General features: G+C 33.0%; 1 protein-coding gene across 6 annotated transcripts in view; it reads left to right on the top strand.

The window, feature by feature from the left end:
* Positions 1-20,013, top strand: part of Imp (IGF-II mRNA-binding protein) — a 40,317-nt gene that overhangs the window by 13,705 nt on the left and 6,599 nt on the right. Inside the window, exons 1-5 of one of the 6 annotated variants that reach the window (XM_026633771.2) lie at positions 4,633-5,291; positions 17,857-18,024; positions 18,697-19,083; positions 19,252-19,495; positions 19,609-19,998. In XM_026633771.2, the coding sequence (XP_026489556.1) occupies positions 5,197-5,291; positions 17,857-18,024; positions 18,697-19,083; positions 19,252-19,495; positions 19,609-19,998 (1,284 nt within the window). In that variant the 5' untranslated portion in view covers positions 4,633-5,196. Of the gene's footprint in view, positions 1-4,626; positions 5,292-15,632; positions 15,904-17,856; positions 18,025-18,696; positions 19,084-19,251; positions 19,496-19,608; positions 19,999-20,013 lie in introns of those variants that run through there. The other 5 variants (XR_003368714.2, XM_026633788.2, XM_026633780.2 and 2 more) reach the window with 5 other exon arrangements.

The following is a 20,013-nucleotide window of genomic DNA, read 5'->3' as shown; positions in this document are numbered from 1 at the left end:
TATGCAAATTATTTTTTTTAATACACAATACATATTATATTTTAAAATTAACTTTATTTTATATGTCAATTTAAGATTAATGTTTACTTTCATAAATATCCGATCAGAGGTGGGTATAAAGCTGATGCACAGATCAAGTATACTAATTCAAAATGTAAGTGTTTATATAATAAGACATTTAACAGTTAGGCTAGTCTCATACTGAGACAATGTTTAAAGCTTAGACTCGATACAATGCGGATAAAGTAGTTCTAACTAAAGACTCAGGTGCTAAAGAAATAATTATGTAAACCAGTTTATCCAAGAATAAAATGTATGCTTGACACGTCGTCATCATTTTACTTTAGTATTTTAAAAGTAGATATAGGAATAGTTTTAGTTGATACATTAATATACGTGTTTTTTAATTATTATTAACTACATATATTAAATATAGTGGATACTTAAATCACCTAAAACTACGTCTAGTTTCTAGATGATCATTGAAATATAGATATATTTATTCAATAATATCAATCAACTCAATGACAAAATAATAGTAGCTATATATAACAAATATTCTTGCCGAGAACTGCTAAGGCAACTAGGTACTGGTAAGGGATTGGTTGAGATTACCTTAATTATTTCCTTAAATTTGTTTACACATAAAATTATGTCAAATAACTGATAGACGCACTTAATATTTTGAAAGACACCTAATTATAACATTTTGTTTAATGTATATAGCCTATTTGTGTAAATGTGTACATCCTGTTTACATTTGTGTATCTGTAAAACTATTTAAAAGCATTCCACCGCTAACTTAATCGTCGACGATTTTAAAATAATCCTTAAACCACGTTGGAAACATTGAAAATCATGATCTAAGGATAATTATATTCAACCCGTCACGAAAAGCAATCACAGGTAAAACTCTTTTTTTTAATGTGCCGGGCACTAACGAGCGAATTTCGCCGAAAGTTAATCATATGGGAAGTTATTTAATTCAAAACATATTAGGTGCTTAACTAATATTAAGGGCATCCATGTTTTATTCGCTTTAATTAAATGATAAAAGACCATGGTACTTAATATGTCAAACTAATCATCAAAAAAGTAATATTCTATTCTTCAGTGTTGCTACCCTACTTTTGTAAACATAAACATTATGGTGTAATAAATAGATCAATCTTAAGTTCATTCGTCATTCCTCACTTTCTTTATATATATTTTTTAAAACGATTACACCCGAAGCCATATAAAATAAGTTAACATTTTTTAAGTTCCTGCGGCTGACCTCATCTTTTCTTACGTAGATAAATCTTACTATTACTTAAGGTTAAAATTAAGACTAAATCAAATAGTCAAATAAGTTAGGTGGTGTCAAATGGACTTAGATGAAATAAGTGTTATGAAACAGTGAGTTTTTAAATACTGTTTCTTTAGCTTCTAAAACTGTAATATTATAATTATCTAATTCTTATTTAATTTATACATGGGCTTATAAAAATAAATATAAAAAGCGAGTTTTGTGTTTTTATCAAAAGAAAACACTCACGCGAGTTTCTTACCGATTCTTCTCGCTAAGAGGCTGCTTTCCGAAACGGTGGTAGAGTTAAAACGTTGACGATTCAAAAAACGCTTTATTGTAAAATTTACTTTGAAATGAATTCTGTGACAGTTTAATATAGTTGAATATTACTTAATGAAACAATTAAAATTAAAATAACTTTAATTTAATTCTATGTGTCACATATATATGGTTGTTTCTTGATTTTCGTAAAATAATAATTTAGTTATTTATAAATATTATAATAAAAACATTTTTTGATTACTTTCTCTAAAAAGGAAAATTAAAAAATATATATATCTTTCATAAATATATAGTACTCTTTGAGAGCACAAATTATAAGAAAATAAGCAGATACTGTCAGTTTTACTTACATAGTTTTAAGTTATTAAGTTTAGAAATTAGATAATGTTCATTGTTTTAGTTAAGTAGATTTTTTTATTAGGTAATCAATTGTTTTTTTAATTAACTATTACGCATACGATATTAGGCATACGATAGGTACAATAGTTATTTGGATGACTAGGTGACGTGATGATGTTGAGGCGGGGTGCGGATGGCGTCGCGGCGGCGCGTTGCAGGCGGGTCGGGTGGGGCTGCGTGCCATTGGCCATTGCGGTACTGGGTGAAAAGCCGCGACGCATGCACCTCGATGCACTCCGCCCATTGCCCGTAACATCCGCGCCCTTTTGTACCTGGTCGTCCTGATCGAGGCCGTCGTGATCATTGTTGCTCAAGCACTTACCAGAAAATCCAAAAATATAATCGATTCGAATTTTACGATTCATTGTCGGTTGTGCTAAAAAGTTTTTATTAAAGTAAGTGTCAATTACAAAAAATACCAATATCAAAAATAAAAAAATAATATTAAAATACCTCATTAAGTATTTCAGTGCACGTTTTGTACGATTGTAACATTTAAATTTGCTATTAATATTTTTAGTTATCGTTAAGACTAATACAAGTTCTACGGGTCTTTTAACCTCTGAAAGATCTGGGACACGATAATAACGTCTCTAACCCTTTTATAAGGGACGTCACACAAGTAAAAACATCCTTTAAACCAGATCGGTAATTAATTCATAATATTGTCAAGGGGTTGTCATTGCCAGCGGATGTCATCTAACGTTCTTAGCGGTTGCAACGACAGCTCCACTGCTCACACTAGCTCAGAGTCTCGTCGCCTTCATCGAAACCAGTTTTTGTTGCTCGGCTTGCAATACCGCAAAGTTTTGAGATTCTGTATTGTGGTTTACTTATATTACTATTATCAATACTTTCCGTTACATTTTTACGTATGTGATGGTATATATTCATATACTATGACTAGGGTGTATTATTTTATGTCCTTAGATTTATGACCTGTTTACATATACCTACTTAATTGTTTTATAATATCTTATATTAGTATTTAAAATCTATTTACTTATTAAGTTAACCTACCTAACAACTTTCACTTACCATATTATCATACATCAAATATTATACTTTGATTACATTGGATAGATAGATATACCTAAATACCTGCTAGAATTTTATGAATTAGTCACTTGGAAAATGGTTTATTTATAAATTTAACGTCTACACTCTTTGTAAAAATATTAATTCCTAGCTACCCGTTACGTTGCACTGTCTCATCAAATATTAATTTATTTTGGACATTGGATAGCGACAATGTTTTAGTATTTAAATGTTAGCGAGTGGCAAGAATAATAAATAGTTGCGCCAGAATTTGTGGATATTTTCTGCTATGTTGTACTAATGAAAATTTGCTCTTTACCGATAACTTACCTACCTAAGTTGTACGGGCACCAAATTATAAAAACTTGTCATAACACCGAAAAAAACTTGTACTTATTTTTGTAAACTTCATCTAAAATCCCCAAGACAGGTTTAGTTATCAATGTTAGTTAATACCTATGTATCAATAGACCTATGTAAAACTCATCATCAAATACGTACCTATAAAAAAGTACCTAACATATTACTGTTCATAAAATAGTAATTTTGCTACAACATTACTTGCACCAAGTTAATTTGGTAAAATAATAAATAAAAAGTAGAGGCCGCTAGTACTGCGTCGATGGCGGGCGGCGCGCGCGGTGCGATTATGAATGGCGCGTGACGCAGTGCTCAGTACCGTCCTATGCTAGCACGCGCGCCCGCGCCGCACTCACTCCGCTGCTCTCGTTCACTGCGCTCGATCGGTACGCTCTCGGCGTCACTACGACGGTTTGCGTTAATTTATTATAAAACGATAATCTACTGAAAAGTTTATATATATATTTTTTGCTCAATATGGTTTAAGCTCCGTCGAGGTGTTCTAGTTCTTTTGATTAGACAGTGTAAGCTCTCTTAACGAGGTCCGGATCGAGCGAGGGCATAGGGTCTGGATGCGGGCCGTTTGAAGGGCGTTTTCTCCTTGGAATAGCGTCCGTACTCCGGTCGGTTGTTGTTCTAAGGTGAAGCGGGACACGAGGCGGGTGACGCCTGTACCGGACGAAGTAGGCGGTATCTGCCGAACGCCCTCCGCGGGCTTCGGACGGGCGCCGTAGAAAAGGCATTGGCGCGGGGCGCCGTCACACGGACCCACTAACGAATATACTTCACGAACTCTATCGTTTTAGTGGTTGAACATGTAATCGCCATTATTATCGATAAGCATTTATATATTTTATACAGATTCTATTAATTTACAGTAATAGTCTATTTGCAAAAGACCACAGTATTTTAAATGTTTAATATTTGTTTTGAATAACACTACCTAATATCTTTATCGTCAAATGAATATAGCATAAAATAATAAAACCTTTTGAGATAATTAAACGTAACGTTCATAATACCACAGACGTTCATTACTATTTACTTTCAAAGTAAGAAAAAAATATACGTTTCAAATACAGTAAACTTTCAAATTTAGTCCAATTTGTTGTATATAGACAACATTGCCTTTTTATCTTATTTAAAACTTAAAATATTTTGTATTAAGTATTTATTATTATATATTTTTTTCGATAAAACAAGATCGATACCGGTACTTCACTAACCTCGCCGCGCTCCCCGCGGCCTCGATTCTGCCACGCCCAGCGCGCGCATTCTCCAACAAAATACACATGAAATGGATGCACAGAGAATCGAGTCGAGCCGGCGTCGCTTGTAGCTCGCGCGGTTCAGTCACGCACGTCACATCAGTCAGTCGAGTAGCGATCTCGATAGCCTGCGAACCGTACGCACGGCGCACACGTGCCCTCGCGCCCGTCCCTTATCCACATCCACACCGCCGCACTCCGCGCGACCATCGCTCTCGGTGCCGATCCGACCGGTGCCTCGCTCGCTTTTGACCTATTATGTAATACGAAAATAAACACCGCGCCTTTAACAGCGAGCACGTGTGCGCACCGGCTGCTGTACATCGCCGTCCACATCCGACCACCAACAAATTCATCTCCATAACCTAAGAAAACGCGATCCTTCATCTTCAATTTGTGTAGCTCCAGTTGCGTCTACTTTGGAAATATATTGTCAATCATTCTCAAATTGAGATCGATATTTGCTTTGTCGGTGCCATCATTTCTTTATAATTAATTCAAAGGTGATCAAGTGTTGTAGTGGATTGTTGTTAGTTATCTAATATCAATCTTTGCAAAATGTCTAACTCAATGGAACAGCAATTTGGTGAACTGAGCCTCTCACAGGAGGATCATGACCAAATATTTGAACAGGAGGATCACCAGGATCAAAGGTTGGTTGATAGTAGAATAATTTTATTTCCTTATTATATTATATGCTGTGTTTGTAAGTTATTATTTTTTAAACGTGAATTTATTAAACATGGAGTCTGCCTAAAATTAAATATTAATCATGCGACGGTAATTGAATTTAAGTCATATTCTTCAAAAGTAGTCAACGAATAAAGTAATAAAAAAGTGGATTTAATTTTGGTCATAATTCATTATAATATATTTTAATGAATTATATACATAACACGTTAAGAAATTTCATAATATAGAATAATTAAAAAATTAAATAATTTCATAATTGTAGAGATTTCATAATGAAATCGCCGCTATTTAACTGGATTTTTCTAAATTAAAACTACTTCCACATAGTTTCAATTTTAGTACGTCACAACTTATAAATTAATATTTTTAGTAGAGCATTATGTCCAATTCGTTCACAATTTATCTTATCAAAGAGTACCGCATATCCATCCATATTTATCAGATTCATCGTTATATGTAATCGCGTAATATTATTAAAATATTTGAAACGAACTGATCACCTTATGCTTTAATTAAATTAATATATTTGAATATACCATCATAACATTTTAACTAATATATATATATTTTTTTTTTCAATTTTTATTTCAAATTTCATAGACAAACAATAAAGCCATTACAGTAAGCACTATTTAGTTTAGAAGTTTCCTAGTCAATTAGATATGTGCATATTTCGCGGTTATTTTCAGAGTTACGCGTTACATTATGACATGTAATTTCACGGAATATTGATATTTTAAGTTAAAAAGAACGTTTGTTTATTTTAAATAAGTAATAATGATTTGTGAACGTTTTCTTCGCCGCATACAACTATATAGCTAGAATAGAAAATTACATACTTAAATTTTTCAAACATTGCCCTACATATATATATTCTATGCTTTTTGATTATTAGCACGAATTTCACGAAGCTGCCGTTGAGTTAGCTATAAGCATTGGCCCATGATGTATTCTCAGTCATTATTTTTTTATACTTAGGTCATTGACTAAAATTGAATTTTGTAATTACATTTCTCACATAATCTATCATCGGATATTCTTTTATCCATTTTTTTAAATATCTTTTGAAACAAAAATACATTAGCTGTGGCCGAATTGTTTTCTCTTGGATTATCATCCAAGTGGGCAATATAAAATAGATCAAATCGTCTCATTTCTCCACTAAGCTTTTAAAGTTTGTGTATATCTTTAGATAGTAGAGATATATCTAGTCGCGACCCTTTTTACAAAAAGTCAATTATTAGTCATTTTTTATTTTTATATTCATCCGAATACCAAATGCTTTAATACAGAAGTAAAACAATAACAAAAACATTAGAAAAAGCAAAGTAATTTTTATTAATGCAGAACATACATTGTTTTTGAGTTCATATTTATTACTCTTTATATATCTAAAAGATCAATAGAAAGTAACTTTACTAAACATTTTTAAGAAAACAAAAACAAGCCCTTAAATAATAAAAGAGAAAGAACAATATCTGAAACTTTCTTTTTATTTGCAAACCAAACAAGTTGTAAAAGATATCGTAAATTCAAATTAAAGAATTGAATATGACTATTTTTGTATTTAATTTAGTAATAAACTTTAGTAATGAGTTGTATAATAAGGTGCAAAAAAATCAACTTTACCTTATTATTTCCGATTTCGCGGTATTTAAAAAAAAGTATTAATCAGGCCGAAGAGCTGAATACTTGCCATGCAACTGACGAAGTCAGTCAGCGTCCGAAAACACATTCACACATCTCTTATTATGGCAACGTTCATATTAAACGCATTCGCTTGACCGCTTTTCCACGACTTACGTTGCAAAATTTGTAAAAACGAAAAAGCCTTTTGTTTTATATATAATCTGTCCATCCTGAAGGTTAATAATTTTTAATATTTTTTAAACGTTTTTAACGTAATTGTAGTTTCGAAAATTACGCGCTACATCCAAACTTACAAACCACCTCTTTATTTATGTGAATGGCTATTGAAAATCTATAATTTATATTGCAATCGAGTTTTACATATCATACTTTTAAGGGAACCAAGTCAAAAAAAATTATACTTTTTGATGATTCGAGATCATAAATTTAATGTATGTAAAACGTAAACATAAATTATAAATGTACAACAATTATATTATTTATATTATTATTATAGTTGCGAACCCTGGTCGGTATGACAATGGAAAACCTAAGGAAATGTGAAAAGGGCGTTACTTATTTGTTTGGCACACAAGGAATTACAGTCAGTAAAAGTATTTATTATTATGTAAAATTAAAGCTAGACTACACAATGCGTGTACAGACAGCGTAAGTAGATAGTAAAGAGTCAAGACTAAAATAAAGTTATCGGTTTTTTATCTTAGACAGTGTAAGTACTTATTGACACTTTTTTAATTTGATAATATTCATTAATATTACCGTTATTATATAATTAATTAATTCATAAACGACAGTACACGCCCCCGTCCTATCTCATGAATATACAAAACTATACTAAAAAAAGCAGGATTTCTTTCGTTGATTTCATAACGTTTTTTACAATGTTTAGGCCTAGTGTTCTATTGGTTCTATAAAATTGGTTTGCCGGTAGACTAAACTACACACTACAGTCTCGTAATTTCAAGTAATCTCTTTTCATAATCGTTTTGACAATCGAATAAACTTGAATGGTATATAACAACGGGTCAAGGTCGAACTTTTTATAATAGCCTAATTATCAAAAAAAAAATATATTTACATTCTATAGTTTGATATTATATAAAGTGGAAACTTAGTACTCATGAATTCGGAAGAAACTAATAACCTCTCTTTTCATTTTGCATAACGTTTCATTACAGCGATTTAATTCATGTCTCTCCAACATGTGATTAAAATAATGTTTTCGATAATTACAACAAATAACTATTATAAATTATAAGATGAAGTTTTAAAGTTAATTATATGAATCGAACTAAAACAGCCGTTTTTTATACAACCAATTCAAATTATTTTGAACGAAATTAATTAATTAATTTTGGAATTATTTTAATACGATTGCTGTTATATTATTCATAGAGTTGTTAATTTCACGATTTTATGACAACACTAAAGCTAAGTATTAGAACAATCTGTATACGCAATAAAACAACTTACATTCCCAACACCGTGCTCCCAAGAACTTGCACAAGGTGTTGGTGGACATGTTAGTACACACATATCGCTGCTAATCGAAAGATACTAATACCTATAGCCTATTCCAATGGAAGTAGGAAAAAAGATAAACAAACCTTAGATTTACGTTTTTCAATCGATTTGCTAATAACTCGGCTATATTGTACACTTCTTAGATTTTTGATTAATATATCTGTATTTATAATATAATACACTTATCCACTTATTTCCATTTTTCGCAAATTCATAGTAAATATCATAGATTAATCAAGCTCTCCATCAATGATATCTTTCAATTTGCAGTCAAATGTACAAATACAGAAATCCGTCTGTTCAGTCTTCGCATAGCACAAGATCTCTTTTGCAATAAGCCATATTAATATTTTCGTGCAGAGGTACTCCTCTCTACTCGATAGACTCGATCGAAACCTATCCACAAATATAAATCGTTAAAAAATATTTTTTATTAGTCGACAACATATATCCGCAATAACCGTATTATAGTGATATTATATATTAAATCCATGAAATTCAGTGACATTACAGTTCAGCGGGCGGGTCATGTTTAACAAAAGTAACTTTCCGAACCGAATACTTTTACTTTTGAACGTTATGTTAATTGGAATACCAAAATTAGTAAGTTTGAAAATTGTCATAGAAGTTAAAAATGATCACGTTTATGAAAAAGTTACATGTTATATGAAAAGTACATGATAAACTGTATTTGATTAGTTTTATTTATTTTATCTGAGCGATACTGGGTTTTAATCTAGTTATATATATATATATATTATGCGTATAAATACGGATCGAAATGTGGACAAGCAGGTGAAATAAGATGTATGTGGTGAATGATAAGTATGTATAAGTTAAGCGACGTACATACGCAAGATACATAAGAAGTCTGAAGAGGCGCTAAAACTTAAAACATCCGTTATAACGTTAGTCATCCGTTTTGACGTATAAATATTGCATGTAACTAAAACAGTTTTTAAAGTATTGTTAGATGGAAAGGAAAAAAAGAGAATAAGATCGAATAAAAGACCTATAGTTTTGTGAATGACTAATAATTTTATAAGTGGAGTTGATCGTGTCGAAGGAGAAAGAGGTCAATGGCTACTGCGTCGCCCCAAGTAAATTTAGGATTGGGTTAAGGGACTTATGGCGTTAGTAAATTACTCTACTCTACAGTGGTGATGGTAGCAGGGTTGCAAAAAATATTATTAATTATAAATTATATTATATAGTATTAATAATATGTGTGCTATTTTTGTTCAAACCAGCTCATCGTAACTTATTTGTCATTTTATTAAAATCGATTATTTGACTAAACTTACATTGGACAAAACAAATTACCCATTTATCATATTAATTTCATATAGAGGTCAGATTACTTTTTTTTTTCTTCAGTTAAACGTAAAAGCTATAATAAACACTGCCAAAACGATATCAGACAAAATTATTTGTATAATAGATTTGTAGCTGTCCAATATGTCTATATAAATAAACTACGGTATATTTTATAGACAATTGACACGACATGACATGACAGACACGAACCAAATTTATTTGTATGTATCTATCTCGAAAGCTTTTTAAGAGACTACTTTTTAAATTTTGGTAAATATAATATGACTAATTGTATTCCAACTCTGAACGATTTTTTTTGTATTGGTTGTGCAGTTTTTTGTTTGCCATGTTTTGTCATAATAGATACCGATAACGACATCGTGAATTATATAGATCGGTCAGACAAAGGTTTTTTACATATGTTGAAAATCTGATTTTACTGTTACTATAAAATTATTTCTCATACAACATATGGCATGGATAAGAAAAAACTCTTTATATCAGATTGTCACTACTACAGTTGTCATTATGCCATTTATTTAAATATAAGCGTTTATATAACCTACTCATGAAGTTGTTCAAAATCAACCGTAGACGTAAGAAAGTAAAAAAGTTAGGAACATCAAGGATTAACTTTTTTCGTATAATTTTTGTTACTAAGACGCAAATTGAACAGAGTAAATGGTATAGTAGTTTTTTGAATAATTTTGTAAAATCTTATCTTGGCCGTAATGCAAAAAATTTGCGATAAAAGAGTTATTATCTAAATTACTCGATTGGTATAATTGATCTTAATTTGAAATTGTTATCGTCATGTAACAATTAAATAATATACCGAAATGCTCGGCATAGAGAATTTCGGGAGTGCTCTTGGTAATTTTAGTAAGTTTGAGATTTACATGAAATTTAAAAAAGTAAATAGGTAGTATATATAACACTTTTTAAAAACGAGTAACAAATACTTGACGGAATTCTCAGATGACGACGTTGTTTTCTTTTTAACATTGTAGTTGAGTCATTATAGTAGGGGAGGCGAGGATGCTAAATTTGCAGTTGCTCGAGCGTCATGGAAACTTATTGAATTCGAAAGTTAATGTTTTAAAAAGAAAAAAAGTTTATTACAAGTTTTTTATTTTAGTGGGGAGGAAAGCGAATAATCATTGTTAAAAATATAAAAAAATTACTGGTATAAAAATTTTCGAGCGTGTCAGCCATTAATAGTATAAACACGCTTTATATTTCTAACAACCACTATATATTCATCTGACGATTAAGTCGAGGAGTCTGCCTATAAAAAACGATTGAAAAATTAAAAAAAGAATAGTTTCTCGAGCGTGTCAGAAATTCATAGTATATGTATATAGAACCCTCAAAAGTGTCGTATTAAAATTTCTAACGATTTGGATGCGGCCCATAAGAATAATTATATTTTTTTTTGTGTAAAAAAAAACCGTGATGAAGTTTGATGTCATTTCTTCAATTTCCTGGACATCCTCGTCATCTCGGGGTTCTGTAACCAAGAATGTTGTTTTCCAAGGAACCAAATTGGCTCCCAATTTTCCATTTGTTGCTCGATTTTCTTACAGTAGGCTTAACGTTTCTGGAGATATTTTTTTTGATTTTTTCACCAGTTTCTTTTTTACAAAAAACACACGCTATACTTCCGTCAATCATGATTATAATGGATGTAAGAATCATTTTAAATCGATAAAACAAACACGCGAATGCGTCAAGCGTCTACCAAACACAAAAACGCCCCATCGAAACCGTCAGATTATTATATGTCTGTTTCCAACGGTGTTTCCTTCGATTTAAAAAAAATTGAAGCGCGCTCGAGTATTTCGAGATGACATTTTTTTTTTGCAACTTCAGAGCTCGCTAATTTCTTAACGCCACGCCCAAATTGTCAGATTATTGAAATATACACTTTTCTAAATGTAATTAATCTATCATTACTTAATCGGACGCGCTCGCGTTTTTCAGAGGATCGTTTTTTTTTTTTACTAATCTGGTGGCTCTCCTCAACACACGCCCCCATATTAAGGGTTCATACTTTATAAAAGTATATTAAAGGGTACAAGGATTCTTCCTATATGTTTATCTGACACGCTGGAGCCACTGCAAAAATCCCCTCTTCGCCTCCCCTCTATTAAAATCATTATTAGATTATTCTGCCATGAATAAGGGTATTTGCTATAGCGTCGTAGATGGACTAGACTAACAAAATCGCGCCATTACAATATTACTGTCGTCAATGTACTAACGTTCTGATACGAAATTCTGTTCAGCAAATGAAAAAGTAGGGTTTGTTATTTTTCAACACAACAATCAATCCAGATGACATATGCTGTAGCTGGGGCGATTGAAATACATACTTTTGCTGTCAAAATGTGCATTTAATACAAATTTCGATTCAAAATATGAAATCAATATGAAAGTATGTAATTTAGGTAGACGAAACAAATCAACTCAATAAATTTGCAAAAGTTTACACTTTGCCCCATTGCATCTGGATTCAAACGTAGTATGTTTTAATGTTTTTGTATATAATATTACAAGCTGATTTTTACATATTATATATGTAAGAATGAGTTACAACCGGCGTGGACCGGAGGTGGTGCACCTGCCGATCGGCAGGTGGCGACGGGAGCGCACGTGCCTCGCCGTGCAACCGGCCCTTTTCCGATTGCAGTGGGCTTTTTATATCCATCGACAGTAACTGATGGGATTTACGTCGATAAAGCATCGGAAGTAATATCGCTTTAGGATAGACTTCCTTTCCGTTTCAGAATGCGATTAATATTCAAGGATTTTTATCCTTTTTAATTACATTCGTTAAACCGGTGAGTTGTCGTAAAAAATATAAGTAAATTCTATCACTATTTACGTAAAAAAAAAATCAAAAGTAAATCGTAAATATAAATAAAAGGTTGTGTGTTAAGGTTTTCACATCTATGATGAGTATTACGTGTATATTGAATTTAAATAAACGTAATTTTTATTGGGTCAAAGGAACCGTACTAAATCGGACTTATTAGTTTCGATATTAATCTATCTGTTGGGAAATAATTAATCTATCATTATACCTAATCTTTATTAACTAAACAGTAAAGCATTTCGTTTTATTATTACTTATCATCATGTATCAAATGAATATATTATTTTTATACGATGCTGCAATTAATTCCAACTTAAACAACATTGATCTTTCTTAAGATAAGTTCTAGACGTGTTAATGAAAAAGTTGTCACTTTTCGCGAATACCACGCGACGCCATTATTATTTTATATATAAACACTCCGGACTCCGTTTATCGTATGCACGGCAGTTACTGGGAGGTCACTCAACATCTGTTATTTTAATAATCTTATTTTTACACAGTCGTATAATAATATTAAAACGACAGTTGGTTTATGTTACTTCAATGTTAAAAGGGTTCTTACAAATTACAGGAATCTTTTGAGTGTATTCATATTTGTGTTCTTAATTCGATACTGAGTTCTTTTCGATTACTTACAAATTGTGGGTACAAGAAAATGGTTATGTAAGACCTATGATAAGAAAAACTATGTAAGATCATAAATATTTTCAAATCAATAGAGAGATCAAAATATATGATTCTTCTATGTAATAGAATATAAAATAATTTTGTTTATTTTTCATGGATGAGGGCTTTCTGAAAGATTTTAGAAATTGCTGCAGCTCTCATCCAACAGCGACAAGCCAATTGCTGGTGATATGATAATTGTGTTGTGAGACAAATAAAGGTGCCCTCATTACCTTTATTTGCCGCACACACAATTACAATCTGGTGAACGGCAATTCGGCAAAATCAGAATGTTCACGCGCATTACTAACGTCTTCATACTTCTGGAGGCCATGAGACTAAGTCACACATAATCAACCATTGTAATAAACAATACAATTAAAATTTCTACTAGTATAAATGGTAGTTATAAAATCTCCACGAGGTGTTTATGACGAAATTTCGATTATTGAGTTTATTTTATACTAATTGTTAACTTAAACAAATAAAATGCCTTTATTTAATATAGTAGAAGTATTCACTTAATTATTGATTGCTAAATTAAACACTACCATTATCCAATTAAATCCGAATTATTGTTACAGCAAATTGTACATATACATGGAAAAATTGTAAACGTGCCATTTTTGTTCTCTTAAGTCCTGAATATGCATAATGCAAAAATTATACCCTCATTCTTAAATTATATGAAAAAAAAAACAATATTGTGATGTTTGAACCATATATTTCGACACGTGTACGTATACATAATCAAGCTATTGTCTTACTATTCCTGAAATTATTTAATAAAAATATCTCATTATTTGTTTATAGTATCAATAACAAAATAAAAAAGATACGTCCAATAAAATCGGTTTTCTGTCGAGAAAATTTTCAGTAGCGGCAGTTGGCACTGTTTTACAGTGCTGTGCCTCGGAAAACAAGTTAAGCCGTTAGTATTTATTGCCAGTCACAGGCAATAATAACAGACTTGTGTTTGTGTACACATTTGCACACCATATTATTGTGACCAGTGGCAGGGTTAGTCTAGTCTCTCTTGAGAATGGCCGCCGTGACCTAAATCGGTCAAGAAGTTCACGACTATGATTGTTTATATTCATATGCATTTAGTAATACGACGCATATCATTTTTATTTATTAATTTTAAAAATTAAATCACTAATAAATTAATAAACAATTTATAAAAATAATATAAACGCAATTATAATATCAGAAATTTAATTATATCTTCCCTGTAAAAACAATATTATCTATAATAATTGCAGAGATAGTTCAATAAATAAAGTCACCGTGGAACTTAACGCTATAGATTTGATATTGCCTAAAGGCAAGCACAACTTTTCGTCCTATTTATAATTTTCACGTTAAAACTCCTTGTTTCTTTAGATTTAAGATATTTATGGAATGTCAGTTAATTAATCACTTATGGAAATAAGGTATACAAAAGACGTTCACCTAGCTCTTTACGACTAGCAAATGTTTTACTAAGAATAAGGTAATAAAAGTAACTTTTATAGATTGTTGTAGATTATTGTAGAACAAATTGTTTTAAAGATTATTGTAGAACAATTAAGCAAAAATTTAAATCCATTATTCATTCACATTTATGAATGAATAAATCTGAAGTTCGTAAGACTATGGCTACAATGTTGGTAGTTTCTCTTGATGCACATATAGTAATACTTTAGCATACTATATATCATATATCAATCTCAAAAAACACAATATACAAAATGTGAAATTAATTAATTGTAGTAGGATTTCGCAGTTTCCTGAACAAAAACTGGTTTTGAACATAAAATGTTTATAATTATATTTTTTTTTAAATAAAAAATGATATTAAAATGATTGCCGATCCACCTATTTCATGTATCCCCCCTCTGATAAAATCGTTAATCGTTACTTGAGATAACGCTAGTGCGTTAAAATATCTACAAAAAAGACATTTCTTTCTAAATTTTGCTGTTTCTTGCGACGGCTATAAATTACGGGAAATAATCTTTTTCGTTAATTCGCATAGCATTGCGGTCGACCTATCTGCAATGTCGATACGAGTATTTTGTCCTTGAAAGTTGCAGAGTAGAGTAATTAGTGAGTGGGGTGAATGGATTGTTAGTTTTTATCAGGTAGGTGGCGGGAGAAGTGCGGGTGGCGGGGCAGTGGCGGTCGCTGTTTTGCATTGCATGGCCGTTGTCGGGGACCGCGCCCGCACCCCAGCCGCCGCTGAGCCCGACGCGCCCGCCGCGCACCGCACCGCTCTATGCGTTCGCCGTTCAGTCATTCGGCGACGCTCGCGCTGGTGCCACTTTTTAGCGCGTCCCCGCTTTACCCCCTCATCCCAGTTTCATTTTCGCACACAGTTCCGGCAGTTTCTAACCCATTTCTTGTTTTTGTTACTTCTTCGAGCACTACATTAGTCCCGTTGCAGTCTCTTATATCCACTACCAATTAAGCTTCGGCGCCTGTGTAATCAAGTCTTCTGAGCCGCGCCAGTTACGCAGTCTACTTATGGACACAATGGCGAAATACCGCAGGTATGCCTATCGAAGACGCTATATGTCTATCCGAGCGGCTAAATGACTTCTTTACTACTTCCTCGCACCTTTTAGTGTGATATTTTTCCAAACTTTAATACTGGATCGTATTAAACTATTTTGTATATTTACCGTTCACTCGGTTGTTGCCTTGTATTGGGAATAGTTGTTTAACAAAATGAATTGCACTTGAGCACGTGGTGCGTAAAGTTAAAAGTAAAATGGCGGCGCCGGCGGCGGCGCGGCATGAGTCACCATTCCGAGAGCCAAGCACACGCTGATAAAACATACAACGTTGAACGAAGAGTGACAAATTATTTCAATAAAGTAATGTACGCCCCGTAATATTTCTAAGGAAATTGCGATCAGCTACTTTCGGTTCTTTACATATTTCTGTTTACTAACATAAAACCGGTTTTGATGTAGTATTTGACCTCTTTCTTGCAACAACAATATACCAAAATTAACCATAACTTGTCAAGTATAAATTAGACATACTTTAGAGAGTAAAATGTTTGTTGCTACATACAAATTACATAGTTTATTGATATTTTAATATTGAGCTTAATACTTATTGATAATACAAACATTGCTTATGTGTTGACTGACGCATACCCCAACCTTTGAATTTTATTTTTTTTTAAATTAGAACAATAGAACTATATAAAAATTGACACAATAATTTTATATAGTTCCTTGAGCTTATACTGCTCGTATATATTTTTTTTTCATATTTCCATAATATATCTTGAAATATATTAAAATGAAACTAAAATATAAAACTGATTCCATTACTTGTTTAGCATATGATTTTATATACTTGCACTTAATAGATTTCAAGTACTATTTATTTTCAAAATATACATTTTTAAAGGTGTTTTTAATATACAACTGTAAAGTTTATTTATTATGACACAAAACACATGTAGGTAGTTTTTTAAAAATATGAACGATAATTAATCCACAAATATATTATTATAACGAAAAAGGGAAAAGTAGCTATAATTAGATTTAAGTTTTATTAAAAATTAAATGTATTTTTATCTTGACATGGTGCATATTTTTCAGTATTTTTTTTTAAGATAATGCAAATATACCATATAAAAGTTGTAAATTCTAAATTATACAAAAATGTTGATACTGTATGATAACAGCACAAGTGTTATAAGGTATTACGGCCTCTTTAGAAATATATTGGCAAACAATTAAATGAGCATGTTCATCAACCCTACTATTGTCACTGAGCAGCAAAAACATTCACGTGTCGACCCTTTAATTCTGTTGCCCCTTTAAATAAAAATGGGCGTATACGTACATAATACTCGCATTTTTACGTATATAAGTGGTACATATATTCATACTTTCACTTATATATTCTAAAGTAATATAATAATAATACCGTATGTTTTTATTTTATGGTTAAATTCGCACGATAAAGTTTATTCTTAGGATGTGTTTATTTAACATGTAAAATTGAACTGCGAGTTTTGTTATAAAATAGTTTTACAATTTTGTTGTATTAAGAGACAGTATTCCTAATAAAGGATTTACGCGTGTGTAAGTAGCTTCGTGAGTAGTAGTTAACTAGGTAAATGCACTATCAGGGGTCACTTGTTGAACGCGAGAGTGCAATGGAACCACAACCGACTCACTTGTGAATGGCAGCGAGCGCATTTGGCGCGGGAGGGGGCGGAGTAGTGCGCTGCCGGTGATGTCATCTCCGCTCCGCCATTTTGTATTGAGGGTCGCTAGCCGCCTGCCGCCGCCATGACTATAATAAATGCCTCAATTTCAATACATTAATCTACATTGAATCAATGAGCTGTTTTTGGTTTTTGTCTTACCGGTGTATTATACCACAAAACATTCCTATGAAATAAAATTCATCATGTAGGTTTCTTGAATGACCGATGTTTTGTAATAATAAGTGATAGGTTATGTCGCTTCTCACAGCCGATCAAGGATTCTCATCAGTGGGCTCCCCCTGCATGCTCGCTTCGACACCATCGAGCCCCTGCTCTCACAGTATGGCAACGTGCAACATTGCGACAAAGCGAACTCACGCGATGCCAACACCCAAGCGGTGTACATCACATTCGAGACCCCGGAGCAAGCGCAGCAGTGAGTATAGTCCACAAAGTTTGAAGACATCTTTTGGGCCTGTCACTCTTTCGGCTGCTTGGTGTCTCCCGCTTCTCAACGTACTGTACACTCGAGGCGTTTTTGCATGATTTGTGACGTCTCTTTTCTTGCCTTCTCCTTTCTTACTATCGCAAATCTATTGCTTTTCTTATAGTTCTGGTTTTTAGGAAATCTAATAATATTTGCATGGAGTGTGGTTTATGTGTATATAAAACATTCTGTTATACATTCAGGATGGACAAGTTTTCTATCTTATCGCATTTAAATTTGCATGTCAATGGTGAATTAAACTTGAAATGCGTGCGGTGTGTATTATATGTTAAGGAATTTTATAGTAAATAATTATATGAATATTTTTTATTTCTACTCCAAAATTTAAAATTTCATCTAACATTTATTTTATTATTATATGATCATTTGTTTTATTTACGGAAATTAGTTAAATTCAATAAAAATTAGTTATTTATTATGATGTAAATATAATATATTTTTTGTTTATGTAAATCCGACCTCTATTAAAAAGGCATAATTAACATGCAATTAACATATTGCAGAAGTAACATGCAACTTATTAAATATTTTCATATAAAAAGTATGATAGTTAGATGTCATAAATTTATTTCTAAACAAGAGACGATTTGTATTTAACAGGGCCATCAACGGACTAAACGGGTGCGAGGTGGAAGGGAGTCGTATGAAGGTGGAGGCGGCGGATGGGATGGCGCGAGGCGGCCGGCGTGGGCGACCGGGTGGCGGTCGCGGCGGCGGCGGCGCACCTGGCACTGGCGCGCGCCCCACGGACTTTCCGTTGCGCTTGCTTGTCCAAAGTGATATGGTTGGCGCTATTATCGGCCGTCAGGGCAGCACTATCCGTCTCATCACTCAGCAAAGTCGTGCTCGTGTCGATGTCCACCGCAAAGACAACGTTGGTTCACTAGAGAAGGCCATAACCATTTATGGCAACCCAGACAATTGCACTAATGCCTGCAAACGAATATTGGAGGTGATGCAGCAGGAAGCAAATAATACAAACAAAGGGTAATTCATTAATTAATATTTACCAGTTTTATTTGATTACTCTGAACTATAATGATTACATCCAATAATAATTAAGCCTATTAAATACATCCAATAATAATTAAGCCTATTAAATATTTTTTTGTAAGTTCCTGCAATCCAATAAAATGTGCTATTATCATTTTACAGGGAAATATGTCTGAAAATTCTTGCACACAATAATTTGATCGGGCGCATCATCGGAAAGGGTGGAAATACCATTAAAAGAATAATGCAAGAAACTGACACCAAGATCACTGTATCCTCAATAAACGATATCAACAGCTTCAATTTGGAGCGAATCATCACTGTAAAGGGGAGTATTGAAAATATGGCTAAAGCAGAGTCACAAATATCAGCAAAACTGCGTCAAAGCTACGAAAATGATCTGCAGGCAAGTATAGTAATAAACTTACACTATTTCGAGATATATAACAATTAAGGATTAATAAAAATTTTAAGTGATAAAAACAATTTAAAAACACAGTTGTCTCTATTATTGAGCAGGTGCTGGCACCGCAGAGCATAATGTTCCCGGGTCTGCACCCGATGGCCATGATGTCGACTGGCCGCGGATTTTGCGGTGCACCGCCGCCCTTCCCACCGCCCATTTATGCGCCGCTGGCCGGCCAAGGTGGCGCGCAACAGGGCGCCGGCGACTCGCAAGAGACCACTTACTTGTACATCCCTAACAACGCGGTGGGCGCTATCATCGGCACTAAGGGATCGCATATTCGAAACATTATTCGATTCAGCAATGCCTCTGTGAAAATAGCGCCTCTTGAGCAAGAAAAGGGCGCGGAGGGCGGCACCAGCGCGGGCGCAGTGGGTCCTGCTGCAGCTGCGCAACAAGAGCGCAAAGTTACCATCGTTGGTAGCCCAGAAGCGCAATGGAAGGTAAATTATTAATGA

Source organism: Vanessa tameamea, chromosome Z, assembly GCF_037043105.1.
Source record: "Vanessa tameamea isolate UH-Manoa-2023 chromosome Z, ilVanTame1 primary haplotype, whole genome shotgun sequence".
Taxonomy (NCBI): domain Eukaryota; kingdom Metazoa; phylum Arthropoda; class Insecta; order Lepidoptera; family Nymphalidae; genus Vanessa; species Vanessa tameamea.
Note: the sequence above shows the minus strand (reverse complement) of the source record. Positions and strands in the feature narration are given on the sequence as shown.